Genomic DNA, 14931 nt, shown 5'->3' with positions numbered 1-14931 from the left:
TGCAGGACAAGACTCCTCAACTGAAGTGAGGTTGTAGTATTGAGGGAGATGGCTTCGTGCCAAGTGCTTGTAGTTGAGGAGGTACATAGCTACCCCAGTCAGAGAAAAGAAAGTGAAGGGGAGAGAGAGAGAGAAAAGATGCTGGTGAGGATGTGTTGGGACAAACTCTCAAGTTAAAAGGAGAGGAAAGTAAACGTGTGAAGAGGTGGAGAGGATTGGAGAGGGTGAGTGGGCAAGTAAGTTTGCAAGATTGAAAGGAGAGTGGGAGACAGGAGAGGGGAATGCAATGAGTGGTGAATACAGGTGGAGGGAGGGGTTCCATTAGGAAGATGAGTTGTGGGGGAAGAGATTTGTCAAGGTCGATTGTGTGCAGTGATGTAGGCATAAATGACATGCCCCTGGGGCTTCTTTTTGCTTGGTTGGATAGGTTTTCTCAAGCACAGGTAATCGCTGATCATCTTGGTCCTTTGTCATCTCCTGTGTGAGGATCAAAATCTGGAAGTCGCTTTTCACCGGTTTGTCCCATATCTTGTTGGGTCTCTTTCTTCCCTAGGTTCCATCCACATTCAGCAATTGGCACTCCTTTATGCAACTGCCTTCATCCACATGACCATCACATGACAGTTGTCTCTTTTGCACTCTACATCTGAAGCCTCTTATATTCAATTATTTCTCTTGCCACATTTACACTTTGTCGTACATGACGTATAACTGATGCTGCACATCCAGCAGAGCATGCTAGCTTAATTTCTCTCAAGTCTTTGCATGTCCACTGTACTCACAGTAAATACATGTGTGTGTATGTGTGTGTGTGTGTGTGTGTGTGTGTGTGTGCATGTACACATTTCTATACATACACATTCACATATATGCACACACACACACACACAAACTACCTTTCTTTAAATAACATTCCACAATAAAACAATACAAAACAACATGTTGACGGATTAGTCTCAACAATTGTTCAGTGATTACTTCATGCTGCTGACTTCCTAATCTTCTCTGGATTATCCAGATTACTGTTATTTATTAGCAATTATAAAAGATTATATTCCTGTCCGTCTTCACCCTCAGACTAATGGCTCCATTACAAAGATTTAGATTAAACAGAAATAGTTTCTCTCTGAAGCAATGTCTGACTTCTGAATGTCTATAAATCTACAGGAATTTTTGTAGTTTTGTCTTTTAATCTAATTTAATCTATTTTCTTGTATTCTGTCTCATCAGAATCATATTTAATATCATCATCAGCAGCATTATCATCACATCACTACTGTTCTTTCCACTACCGTTGCCGCTATCACCATTACCATCATCATCATCATCTTGACAATCACCATTATCATCATCATCATCACATTCCTGCTATTACAATCACCATCCCACCAAACCACCAAATCATCATCATCACATCCACTATTATTATCTACCTGCATCATTGTAATAGTCATCATCTTTTCCCTAGTTTCAGTTTCATTTCCATATCCAGCTCAACCCTGTTCCGTGTGTAAACAGCACCCTCCACACCCATACACATATGCACTTCAGGTGTATATGTGTATGACTATGGTTGATTTACTTCAACCATAGTCTTCTTGTCTTGTCTTGAGTCAGCATTCACCCGGGGTGGGTTGAGCTAGCTTCATTTATCCTCAATGCTGCATCTCTCACAAACGCTGACCAGACCTGGCGATTTGAGGCTAATGAGAGTTTCAAATACCTTGGCACCATCATTACAGCTACAGGTCAAGGTGAGACTGACATTAAAACACGAATCGATCTCCCTCGCCAAGCCTTCAACCAACCCAATGCACGACTCTGGTCAAGATCTGAGATCCGACGCACCACCAAAGTACGGATCTACCAAGCACTAGTGCGAACGATTCTCCTTTACAGCAGCAAGTCATGGCCGATGAGGGTGGAAGATATTAAGCGACTAGAATCCTTCGATCACCTCTGTCTACGCCGCATCCTTCATGTCCGAAGGCATCACTTTGTCTCCAACCATAGTCATATGTCCCCCATCGATTAAAGGCAATTCTTCCCCCAGAATCAACCCTTTATTTGAATTAAAGATCCACCAAAGACCCAACAGAAATACCTCCTGCTCATATAGTGACTCTGTCAATTTCTCTAACTTCTGACCAACATTCCTTAAAATTATATATCCAAGGAGTACCATATTTTGCAGCATAAGAAGTTGACATAGTGTACAGTGTAAACATGAAGTGGAAACATTCAAGTATCATTATCTTTCTAAATCCTACTGAATTTTGCAGGGAATTTTTAGTCCTCCAAAGTTGCCTTAGTGTATATACAAGTCAACCTACCTTTTCTGACTGTAAATTTTGGTCTGAAAAATTCAACTTTTATACTCTTTAACTTGTTTCAGTCATATGACTGTGGCCATGCTGGAGCACCACCTTTAGTCGAGCAAATCGACCCCAGGACTTATTCTTTGCAAGCCTAGTACTTATTCTATTGGTCTCATTTGCCGAACAGCTAAGTTACGGGGACGTAAACACACCAGCATCGGTTGTCAAGCGATGTTGGGGGGGACAAACACAGACACATTAACATATACACACACATACATATATATATTTATATGTATGTGTGTGTGTATATATATATATATATATATATATATATGATGATACACATATATACGACGGGCTTCTTTCAGTTTCCGTCTACCAAATCCACTCACAAGGCTTTGGTCGGCCTGAGGCTATAGTAGAAGACACTTGCCCAAGGTGCCACATAGTGGGACTGAACCCAGAACCATGTGGTTGGTGAGCAAGCTACTTACCACACAGCCACTCCTATGCCAGAAAATACAATAGATTTTTTTTTTTTTGTGATCATCACGGAACCTATACAAATAGCAAAGTTTTTAAAAAAGATTTGCTATTTCTCAAATCCGTTAAAAAGAAGGTCAATGTAGTCCTAGATGTACAAAAGATAAGATTATTATGGTGGGGATAGCTTCGATCATTTGTTTGCTCGGTCATGAATGACTCCGGCCTAAACAACAACAGACACTTTCACAGCATTCATGTTCAGCTGGTTTTAACCAAACTAAAAGCAACTTGTTATATACACTGTCCTTATTATATACTGACCTTATTATATACACTGTCCTTGTTTCACTATGCATCATAGTCCTTAATATATACTCTACTCATTTCATTACTATATACCCATTTATATCTTATATACACCACATATAGTCTCCTATATAAACACTGTCCTTGTTTCATTACTGAGTCTTATCATACATCTTATATTTGCCGTATATAGTCCTCTATATACCCTGTCCATGTTTCACTGTTATACTGTCTCTCACATCTTATATACATCACACTTAGTCCTCTATATACACTATCCATGTTCCACTGCTATACATTATCATACATCTTATATACGCCACATTATTCTCTATATAAACTGTCCATATTTCCATGACTACACAGTCTCATATTTCTTACTATAGAGTTGTTGTTGTTGTTGTTTGGGATAGTGGCGGCGGCGGTGGTGGTGGTGTTAGAGGTAGTGGTAATGCTCCTGCTGTCCATCAAGGACTGACAATGTGTCATTCTTGCATTGCCTGTGATTCAAAACTATAGTGTTGTCAATGAAATATTAACCTAATCAACAACCCATGTTATCAATTAACAAATAATTAGTGAACAAAAATTAAGATATACACTGATTCACATCATAATATTTTTTTTTGTCACTAACTTGTTACACAGCATTCACATTATGGTAATGATGATGATGCCTATTAAATTTCCTAGCTCATTACCAGCATCACCTTACTGGCACCTGTGCCGGTGGCATGTGTAAAAGATTCAAGCGAGGTCGTTGCCAGTACCGCCTGACTGGCCCCGTGCCGGTGGCACGTAAAAGCACCCACTACACTCTCGGAGTGGTTGGCGTTAGGAAGGGCATCCAGCTGTTGAAACTCAGCCAGATCAAGACTGGAGCCTGGTGCAGCCATCTGGTTCACCAGTCCTCAGTCATTCATCCAACCCATGCCATCATGGAAAGCGGACGTTAAACAATGATGACGATGATGATGATTTAGAGAGATACAGAAGCGATAAAAAAATACGGGTAGTGAAGATAGCGGGAAGGGGATTGGGGATGAATAAACCTAATATTTCCCTCTTATTTCATGGCTGACACGGTACAGTGATTAGGAGTAGAGATGAGCTGGTATCAAATTGATTAGAAAAGGAGCAGATGTGACCTAGCAGATCCAAATCAGTAATGGCCCTGATGTTTACACACACACACACACATATATATATGTGGTGATGAGGATTGGCTGGCAAGAGTCTTGTGCTGGTGCCACATAAAAAGCATTTGTGCCAGTACCATGTTAAAAGCACCCAGCACACACTGTAAAGTGGTTGGCATTAGAAAGGGCACCCAGCCATAGAAACCGAGCCAAATCTGACTGGAACCTGGTGTAGCTCTCTGGCTTGCCAGCTCTGGTAAAATCGTCCAACCCATGCCAGCGTGGAAAACAGACATTAAAGGTGGAGGAGGATGTAGTAGTAGTGCTAGTAGTAGTAGTGGTAGTAGTAGTTTATAGGGATTTAAAGAATCAAACAGTTCTCACATTAAGCTCTCTGCAAAGTGCACGGCTAACAAGGACAACGATGGTTGCGGTTAGGCTATGCCTTTCATGTCGTTCTGAAAATTCAGGAGAAACAATGGTGGACAGAATGGATGAGAGAAGTGAGGTTAAGAGAATAGATGTTTATTCCGTTCGTTTGCAGCTGTTTCAGAATCTTGTTAGTTATATAATAGCTATTACATAAAGGTGGTGAGCTGGCAGAAACGTTAGCACGCCAGGCGAAATGCGTAGCCGTATTTCGTCTGTCGTTACATTCTGAGTTCAAATTCCGCAGAGGTCAACTTTGCCTTTCATCCTTTCGGGGTCGATAAATTAAGTACCGGTTATGCACTGGGGTCGATAAATTAAGTACCTATTTCTTTATTACCCACAAGGGGCTAAACATAGAGAGGACAAACATGGACAGACATAGGTATTAAGTCGATTATATCAACCCCAGTGCTTAACTGGTACTTAATTTATCGACCCCGAAAGGATGAAAGGCAAAGTCGACCTCGGCGGAATTTGAACTCACAACGTAACGGCAGCTGAAATACCGCTAAGCATTTCACCCGACATGCTAACGATTCTGCCAGCTCGCCGCCTTTGCCGATAAATTAAGTACCAGTTATGCACTGGGGTCGATGTAATCGACTTAATCCCTTTGTCTGTCCTTGTTTGTCCCCTCTGTGTTTAGCCCCTTGTGGGTAGTAAAGAAATATATATAAAAGCTATTACATCACCATTCTCAAAATGTAAAGTATACATATGAATATATATATATATATATAATTCATGTGTACACTCATATGTTTTTTTCTTACACACACGCACACACACAGACTTGCTTGATGCAGAGCAGGGGTTAAAAATTTAACTTACAATTTTTTTTTGTTGTTGCTTAAGTCCCCTCAATGGACCACTGCATCATCTTTCCATAAAATGTGTTTATGGGGAAGAAAATATTGAAAAACATTAATATATGACAGAGTGACAAAGAAACAAGGAAGGTACCAGATGGTCTTGGGATGTGCTAGAAACAACAGCTAAATCTCCCTTAAAATTACACACCATTTCGTCCGAAAATTATTTTGAAATTACAAACAGAAACAAATTGTAGATACAGACAGACCATATTTTAAAATTATGATACAAAAAAATTTTGAAAAAAAGCTCAAATTTTAGGATTTATGGGTGGGCAGGGATAATGGAAATTTTTTTGTAATTTCACTATTTTTAAATTGTTTTATTTTCTGTTTGAAAATAAAAGGAAGTGGAGATTGTAATTGTGATTGTTGACTTCCCAAATTTTTTGTCTTTTTAACCTTCAAGATTTCTCCTATCATTTTTAAGTGTGCAGTACAAAAAAAGAAGAATATTGGCCAAAATTGGTACTGAGTGGGAGAAGGTGTGAAAAAAATTCATAAATTTTCAAGTTTAAAAATTTTTTTTAAAATTTTTTTTGTTACCAGAAAGGCATACCCCATTGTTTTTAAGTGTATAGTGCAAAAAAAATAAATTTTCAAAATTTCTTTTTTCATAAAAAGCTTCCCCTCATCATCATGTGATAAAAAAAAAAGTTTCAAAAACCCCCGTCAAAATACTTAGTTGGTATGTTATTCCAAAAGGCCGCCAAAGCATTCTATTGTGAGAAATTACCTCACAACAACAGGCTACTCAGCTAGTATGTATGTATGTATGTATGTATGTGTGTGTGTGTGTGTGTATCATAATCATCACATCATATCATTTAACCTCTTTCTACAGTGGCATATGGACGATTGATGTGTGTGTGTATGTATACATGTTAGCCCATGTTTGTGTATATGTGTATGTATACAGTCACACATGCAAGCACACACACACATATGTACTTTTATGTATATGGACACTGTGTGTGTGTGTGTGTATAAAACTAACTATTTATGACTGTTTAGAATAAAACCAGATAAATCTAGTCTCTATAACAACAATGTTATTTGTTAAACTTTATCATACGTGTCTTTGCTAAAAGGTTACCTCACCTCCATTCAACCACACACACAGAAAATCCTGTTTTCTTCAGCCTTGCATTACTAATAATACATCAACACATTCTAACAGCATTATTACCAGTTTGAAAGTTGAAACTTTAAAACCTCAGACACACAATACATACATATATATATATATATATATATATATATATATATATATATATATATATATATATATATAATATATATATATATATATATATGTATGTGTATATATAATGTATGTGTATATATATATATGTATGTGTATATATATATATTATATGTGTAGTATATATATATATATATATATATGTATGTGTATATATATATATGTATATATGTACGTGTATATATATATGTATGTGTATATATATATATATGTGTATATATATATATATTGTATGTGTATATATATATATATGTGTATATATATATATATGATGTGTAATATATATATATGTATATATATATATATATATCTATGTATGTGTATATATATATATGTGTATATATATATATTGTATGTCTATATATATATGTATGTATGTGTATATATATATGTATGTATGTATATATATATATGTGTGTGTGTGTGTGTGTAGATATAGATATATAGATATATATACAGACAGATAGATAGCTAGATAGATATACATATATATGCACACACACATACATGCACACACACATGCACACACACATACATGCACGCACACGCACACACATGTGGGGAACAGCTTTTTTATTAAACGTTATATGGAAAGCAAAACTTGTGTTCTAGCTTTATCTCCTTTATAAAGAAAGATATTCCAAAATGAATAGCCTGTAGCTTATTTGTAATAGTAAAATTCCCAAATCCATTATCAATGCTTTTTTAACCCTTCATGGTGGTCTCACCTGGATGAAGTGATGTTGGTGCGTACTGCCACTTCTTTATAGTAGTTAAGGCCAATATGATCAGTGTAGGCATTGCCAACAGAATTTGAAAGGTGTGACTGTTAGATCAATGCCATCCACCAGGTGTTTATTTTAATTGTGATTAGTTTATAATTGTCTCTATGTGTATTTTAACATTGTGCTATTTTATTAGTATTACCTCCATCATTAATCATTTCTTTAATCATTTAGTATTACCTCCATCATTAATCATTTGAGGGATTCTGTAGAGTATAGATGTGTTGTCCATTAACGTTTTCCTATCAGGTGCTCTGTTTTGTTGTGAGGTGTAACACAAAGCAATTGCTCCTTGTTTTAAGTGCATAGTGGGTCAGCACAAAACTGTCAATCCAAGGAACCAGAAACCGATTCCAAATGTAATTTAGAAATTTAATTACAAAAGTGAAAGTTGTAAACTTCACAACTCCAAATTTTATATTAACTACAGGTAAGACACTCCTGCTGATAGTGGTGTATTAAACAGGGTGGGGTGTTAGACCTACCATCGAAGGACCCTGTGGTGGTGTCAAACAGAAAAAAAATTGAAGTCATTTAGCTCCAGGCCAGCTGTCATCAAATAGACCTATGTGATCAATTTATGTCCTAGCCTTGACTAAGTTGTGTTGAACAGCGTGGGGTGTTAATTCATTGACCCCAAAAGGATGAAAGGCAAAGTCAACCTCTGCAGAATTTGAACTCAGAACAAAGTGATGGACGAAATGCTGCTAAGCATTTTGTCCAGCATGCTAACGACTCTGCCAGCTCGCTGTCTTAATCTCCTAATCTAATAATGAGCGTAGTGTTTTTATATATTTGTGTGTGTGTATATATATATATTTGTTCCAAATCACGCAGTTGGTGAAGGGAGAAGAGAGAAAATAGTAATTCAGTGAAGGAGAAGTAGTGAGAGTAATAGCAATGAGAGAGAGAGGAAGTAGCAAAGAGAGTGTCGTGTATCTTCTACTATAATAATATTCTTGTGTATTTCTCCGTCACAACTTATGAATGAGAAATGAAGGAGTGATCCACTGATGGAAGTGGAATTGTTGAAAAGTCAACGGTGAAACAAAAATCAAACAGCGCTTCAACTTTGTGTAAAAGGGAGAAATGTGAATGCTTGTGTGTGTTTGTATAAAATATATTTATATATTTGAGTGCGTGTATATATGTTTGTGTATGTTTATTTAGAAAGATACATAGAAAATAGAATTACAGACACGTGCATTTACCTATATATATATATATATATATATATATATATATATATATACACACACACACACACACATATATATATATGTGCAGACACACTTAAAGAGGAAGGAAGCGGGCTGTGACAAAGTATAGAAAACCGCGTTCACTGAATGTATAAAGATGCACACACATACAGTAGAAGCATTGTTTAATTTTTTTCTCACCTTTCTGCGCCCTTTTTATATATAAAATACTACAATTAGCCGTCATTTTTGACGGCACAGGGTCAGCTAGTAATAATAATAATAATAATAATAATAATAATAATAATAATAATAATAATAATAATGATGATGATGATGATGATGATGATGATGATGATGATGATGATGATGATGATGATGATGATGATGATGATGATGATGATGATGATGATGATGATGATGATGATGATGATGATGATGATGATGATGATGATGATGATGATGATGATGATGATGATGATGATGATGATGATGATGATGATGATGATGATGATGATGATGATGATGATGATGATGATTTTTATTTTTATGAAAGAAATCATGCTCCAAAATACTGCGTTGGTTTATATACATATTTTAAATGAATCCTTTGAAGTTTTTTTGTTGTTTTTTTTTCAAAGAATACCTTTTCCTATTGGTAACTGTCTGTTATTGCAATGTTTGAGGTTATACAATAATATTCTTGGAGCAGATTTCAAATGAAAAAGTCACGTAACTTTCTGACCTTTTCCTTCAAAGCATATATGCACTTTTATATATTAAATATGAAGTTTACGGTATCAATCTGGCGGCACTATGCTAAATGTTTGGGTTTAGGAGTTCAAACCCCACCTAGGTCAACTTCGCATTTCTGAAAGACGATAAAATAAAGTGCAAGTCACATGCTGGGATAGGTTTTACATGTAAATGGAAAATGAAGACTGCTACCACCACCACCCCTATTTCTGCGGCCCGCGTATAAATGGTAGCACTGCGCCTAACCATTGTTTGAAACGCTTTTTTTAAAAAGTCAAGGTGAAAAATTAGAACATTCAAATCTGCACGGCATTTCCTCATTGTAAAGTCATATATGTCAGCAGTATACTGTAATAAACCAGTCTAACACACATACATACACACACACACACTGAGACAGACAGACGGACAGATAGACAAATGGGATGCCTGTGTGGCATAATTCAATGTTATGCGATATCTGTTTGTAGTATGTGTATACATAACGGACATACACACATACACGCGCGCAAACAAACACGGATGTGTACGCATGTAATATATGTATTAAAGCGCAAAGTGCAGGTTATTGAAAGGTTTAGTAGAAAACAAATCGCACACAAATTTATATACACACATACATGTATGCACGTATACACACACACACACACAACTGGTTGGATACGACGATAAGTGTTACAGTTGATCCGATCAACGAAACAGCCTGCTCGTGAAATTAACGTGCAAAGTGGCTGAGCACCCCATAGACTAAGTGTACTCTTAACGTAGTTCTCGTGGAGACTGAGCGTGTCGCACCTTTTGAAATACAAGCCCTACTCATTTTTGCCAGCTGAGTGGACTGAAATAAAATGTCTTGCTCAAGGCCATCACGCGCCGTCGGTAATCGAACTGACGACCTTACGACTGTGAGCCGGATACCCTAACCATTCATCCACGTTCCTTCACGCACACACACACACCAATGTCTATAATATGTGAATGCGTGTGTGTGTGTGTACGTATTTATGCCGGACAACATATATCTTAACCTCTAACATTTGTCAAACTTTCCTTTTATTATATATATATATATATATATATTATATATATATATATATATATATATTCACTACACTTCCCTCTTCAGTTTTTATATTCATTTCCGAAAAATAGTCATTCATAAACTCCGTTTACCAAAACAATTGTTGAAAGGAATAAAAACATTTCAGCAATTCATTTCAAGGATTTTGAAGGCCGAAAAATACGCTTCTTTTTAATTTTTCTCTGTGAAACTGGCGGTAATTTCCCTGAGTGCGTGTTACCAGATGTATTGACAGAATTGTTAGAGCGTCGGAAAAAAAGTGTATTTGTGGCATTTCTTCTGGTTCTCTTCGTCCTGTGTTGAAATCTCGCGAAAGTCAGTTTTTGCTTTTCATCACTCTACGATCGATTATTTTCGTTTTGTTTCAAGATACATCTTGCGAAACTCCAGGATGCATCATCAGTGATGTTTCTGGGATGAGATGGAGTTTCGGATCTTTCAACATTAGATTTCCTCACCCAGTTGACCCAGCTTGCGTTCTAGTAACAGCAAACCACTGGTCCACCCTTTTTTTTTTTTTTTTATCCAGAACTATCTAGTAGTCGCTTTTTCTGCAGTTTCAGAAATGAAATTTATTGCCCTTCTCTTTGCTGCCCAGTCACAGCTTTGCAGAATGAATGACCCCGTATATTGTCCCACCTTGTCCAAGATCCTTGTTGTCTTTCGTCCTTCTGCAGTCGATTAAAATAGAGTACTTGTCAGCAGTGCTTCATTCTCATACTAAAAGTTACTATAGGTACACCCAAATACTTTAGCCAACACTGAGTTCATTAATTAATTAATCAATTAATAGATACATGAGACAGTCGCAGGCGTCTGTCTTGTTTACGGTGACAATAGAAGCAAAACAGACTTTTACGACTGTCTCCTGTATGTAGTAATTAATTTAGGAACTCAATATTGGTTAAAATAATCGAGTTGATGATGGTATCGATTAAGCTGCTACCTTTAAAATTGCCGACCTTGCGCCTAAATAAAAACAAATTGTTGGATCCACCAGATTAGTTGGATCCACCAGATATATTCCAGCCGTGACCATCACGTTTTATTTTACTTTATTTTATTTTTCTCTTATATAGTGTATATAGGGATAATAGCGTACAATGACTTGCGAGAGATTTGGCTGTTATTTCTAGCAGGAAGTACCACCCACAATTCGTGTAGTATTTCTCTCGCATGCACACTGACAAAAGTCTTATGATATAAAAGAGAGAGAGAGAGAGATTGTTTAATCCTTCAGATCTAATCCACTCATTCGTAAATACATAACTATGGAGTTAAAATAGTTTTTTTTTCTGAGTAAGTGTGTAACTCCTCGCGCCTTTATAATATACTCGTCACCCAACCTTGCGCTAACTCGCTCCTGTTTAAAATTACTATGACAACTGCCCACCTGTGAAACACACACAAAAATACGACCTTATGTGGTCACGTACCGCCTGCTAGACATAACAGCCAAAGGTGAAGGAAGGATATAAACAGGTCTTCAAAAGTGAAGGAAACGCAAATAAGATCTGGTCACCTTCGTCAGCGTTGGTCAGGAGCTAAACACACCTTTTACTCCTCCTCCTCCTCCCACTTCATCGTTCTTACTCTTCTTTTTCTTCCTTCTCTCTTACCCTTTTCCTCCCATTTTCTTCGTTGTTTTTTCTCTTCTTTCTCTCTTGTTCCTTCCTTATCTTCCCTTACTCCTTTCATTCAGTCTTTTTTTCTCTCCTCTTTTCACCCTCTCCTATATCTTTCTCCTCCCCTTCTTCCCTATTCTTTCTATCTTTCTCCCACTTGTTCTTTTCTCCTCATGTTCCATCCTCTCTCTCTCTCTCTCTCTCTCTCTCTTTTTCTGTTTCCCTTTTTCCCCATTGATTCTTTATTTCCTCCCCCTCTGTCTTATTCCTTATTTCTCTTCACTCACTCTCTTTCTCTTTACTGTTGTTCTCTTCCTTTCACTTATTTCTCTTCCTCACCAATTTTCCTTCCTCTCTCTCTCTCTCGTAGTCTTCTTTCCTCCTCTTCCTTCGCCTCCGACACGCACTAGCTGATCTATCTCCATCCGTGCGAGAACTGGGTCAGAACAAACCACCGTCACCACTATATTCGCTATCACCGACACCACCACCACCACAACTGCTACCATCAATTCCACCCCTATCCCACCTCACCATCAACTAAACCGACTCAGTTTCATTACTATTACTACTAACAGAGCAAGTGGTTGTCTCCTGCACTGACCACTCACACTCAAGTCTACACTCAATCTTCTCATCCTATCACTCTTACTATAAACGTAAGGAGCAGAGAAAGGGAAGAGCTGAGATAGAGAGAGGGTTCCCTTACGCTATTTCATCTTCCCCTTCCTCTCTCTTAGTCTTTCTCTTCTCGACACCTGTCCTCTATCTCACTCTCCCTTTTTCAACCCCCTCTTCCCTTTCTCTTCCTTCTCCTCCTGCTTACTTCTTATTCCCCCTCTTTCTCCCTCCTCCGTACTCCTCTCTAATCTCTTTCTCTTCCTCATCACTTTCCTTTTCACCTCTTTCTATTGCGTCTTTCTATCTATCTATCCGTTTTCCCTCTCATCTTCCTATTAATATTACAGTCTCTCTCTCTCTCTCTCTCCCTCCCTCCACCAACACCCCCATCACATTCACTGCCTAAAGATTCCTGTAAAAGGAGGGGACAGGGTTACCGCAAAATTAAAAAAAAACATTTTTATTATAATTATAAACACTATAATTAATTATTTTTGTTTTATACGAAGACTTGGTTTTTGGTATTTTTGTTTTTCTGGATTTGCCTTGCTTCGTCTTCCTGCAATAACCGTATGTGTGTGTTTGTTTATTTTTGTTCCCCTCCCCCCACCCACCCACTTTCATTCACTTTTTTTTCTGCTTAAGGACTACGTTTAAAAATTGCAATTAAAGGCCGAAAAATAATTAACAATTATATAAATATATATATCTTTTAATTTATTACTTTATTTCGTTACTGTATCAATGGTGGTGGTGGGGGGGGGATATGAGGAAGACGTTGCGTGTGAGAGGAGTGTAGCGTGTTTAATTCAAATGAAAGAAGACGCAAACAAATTTTTTTTTATATATCCAGTGGAGTTGTGAGGAAGAAAGATAGAGACAGGCAAGAAGAGATTGTAACTGCTAGTGTTTATTGTGTGTGAGTATATATAGATAGAGAGAGACAGACAGACAGAAAACACTTAGTGTTTATTGTTATATTATTGCTATTATAATATAGCGAGAGAAGCGTATGAGATTAGTGTTTCATATATATGTATGTATATATGAAATATCGATACACGGATGTGTGTATGTCTATATGCATCTTGGAGCGGCACGTGTAAATTCGATAGATAGATAATGTGTGAGTGGTGCGCCTGTTTTGCAACAGAAACGACAGTTGCAGCCACGTCTTGGTGAAGTTTGTCGGGGAAATTAAGAAGTAGAAGCGAAAGAGAGGAACTAGAAGGGGAAGAAGAAGGAAGGAGAAGCAGAATTAGAAGGTTGAAGGATAGGAAGAACGAAGAAGAAGCCCCAAAAAATCTGTATTACACAGTTGCAGCAGCAGAAAGAGGAGAATTTGGCAAAATCCGAGCGACGATATGGGACCATATTATCAATATATTATTACCTGAGAGAAGTTAGAAAATGTCTGTCTTGGCTGACAGCAACGATGTAGTTGGCAATTCTGCGTGAGTACACAGGCATTCTTAGATACTTATTTATTAATTCCTTAATTAATTATTGTTCTAATATGATTGTTGTTGTTATTTTAAACCGTGGAAAGCAGCCAGAATATTTCATTACTGTCATCTCCGGATTAGTGTTATTGTTTATTAAAAGATTATTCGCTTCCTTTGCCTTCCTACACTTTTATCTCTCTTTCTATCTTTATATTTATTTATCTCTCTATCGCTTATACCTATATATTTATCTCTCATTCTCCTTAAGAAAATATATATATATATATATAAACACTATCAAACGCAGGCAATATTATACAGTATAGGTGATATTACATATGTATTATATATGTCAGTAATTTGTCTAATAACACGTACATAGTTACTTGTTTATAGAGTAATAAATTAAACCCACCGGTTAGCATATAAACACACACACCTACATATACACACACTGTATGTAGGTGTGTGTATGTGTATATACATATATATAGGAACTGTGTTTATAATTGTGGATATTTCAAATGTATGCGTATATATTGTATAATATCTAGGTAGTCTGTATATAACGTCTGTGTAAATATAAATGCCCCTATTCT

The 14931-nt window shown here is 36.9% G+C and overlaps 1 protein-coding gene across 3 annotated transcripts in view; it reads left to right on the top strand.

The window, feature by feature from the left end:
- Positions 1-14931, top strand: part of LOC115221061 (GRAM domain-containing protein 2B-like) — a 230812-nt gene that overhangs the window by 95473 nt on the left and 120408 nt on the right. The window contains exon 1 of one of the 3 annotated variants that reach the window (XM_029791275.2): positions 13359-14341. The exons of the other annotated variants lie outside the window; for them this stretch is intronic. Within the exon in view, the coding sequence (XP_029647135.1) occupies positions 14298-14341 (44 nt within the window). The 5' untranslated portion in view covers positions 13359-14297. Of the gene's footprint in view, positions 1-13358; positions 14342-14931 lie in introns of those variants that run through there. 3 annotated transcript variants of the gene reach the window in all.

Source organism: Octopus sinensis, linkage group LG17 (assembly GCF_006345805.1).
Source record: "Octopus sinensis linkage group LG17, ASM634580v1, whole genome shotgun sequence".
NCBI lineage: Eukaryota > Metazoa > Mollusca > Cephalopoda > Octopoda > Octopodidae > Octopus > Octopus sinensis.
Note: the sequence above shows the minus strand (reverse complement) of the source record. Positions and strands in the feature narration are given on the sequence as shown.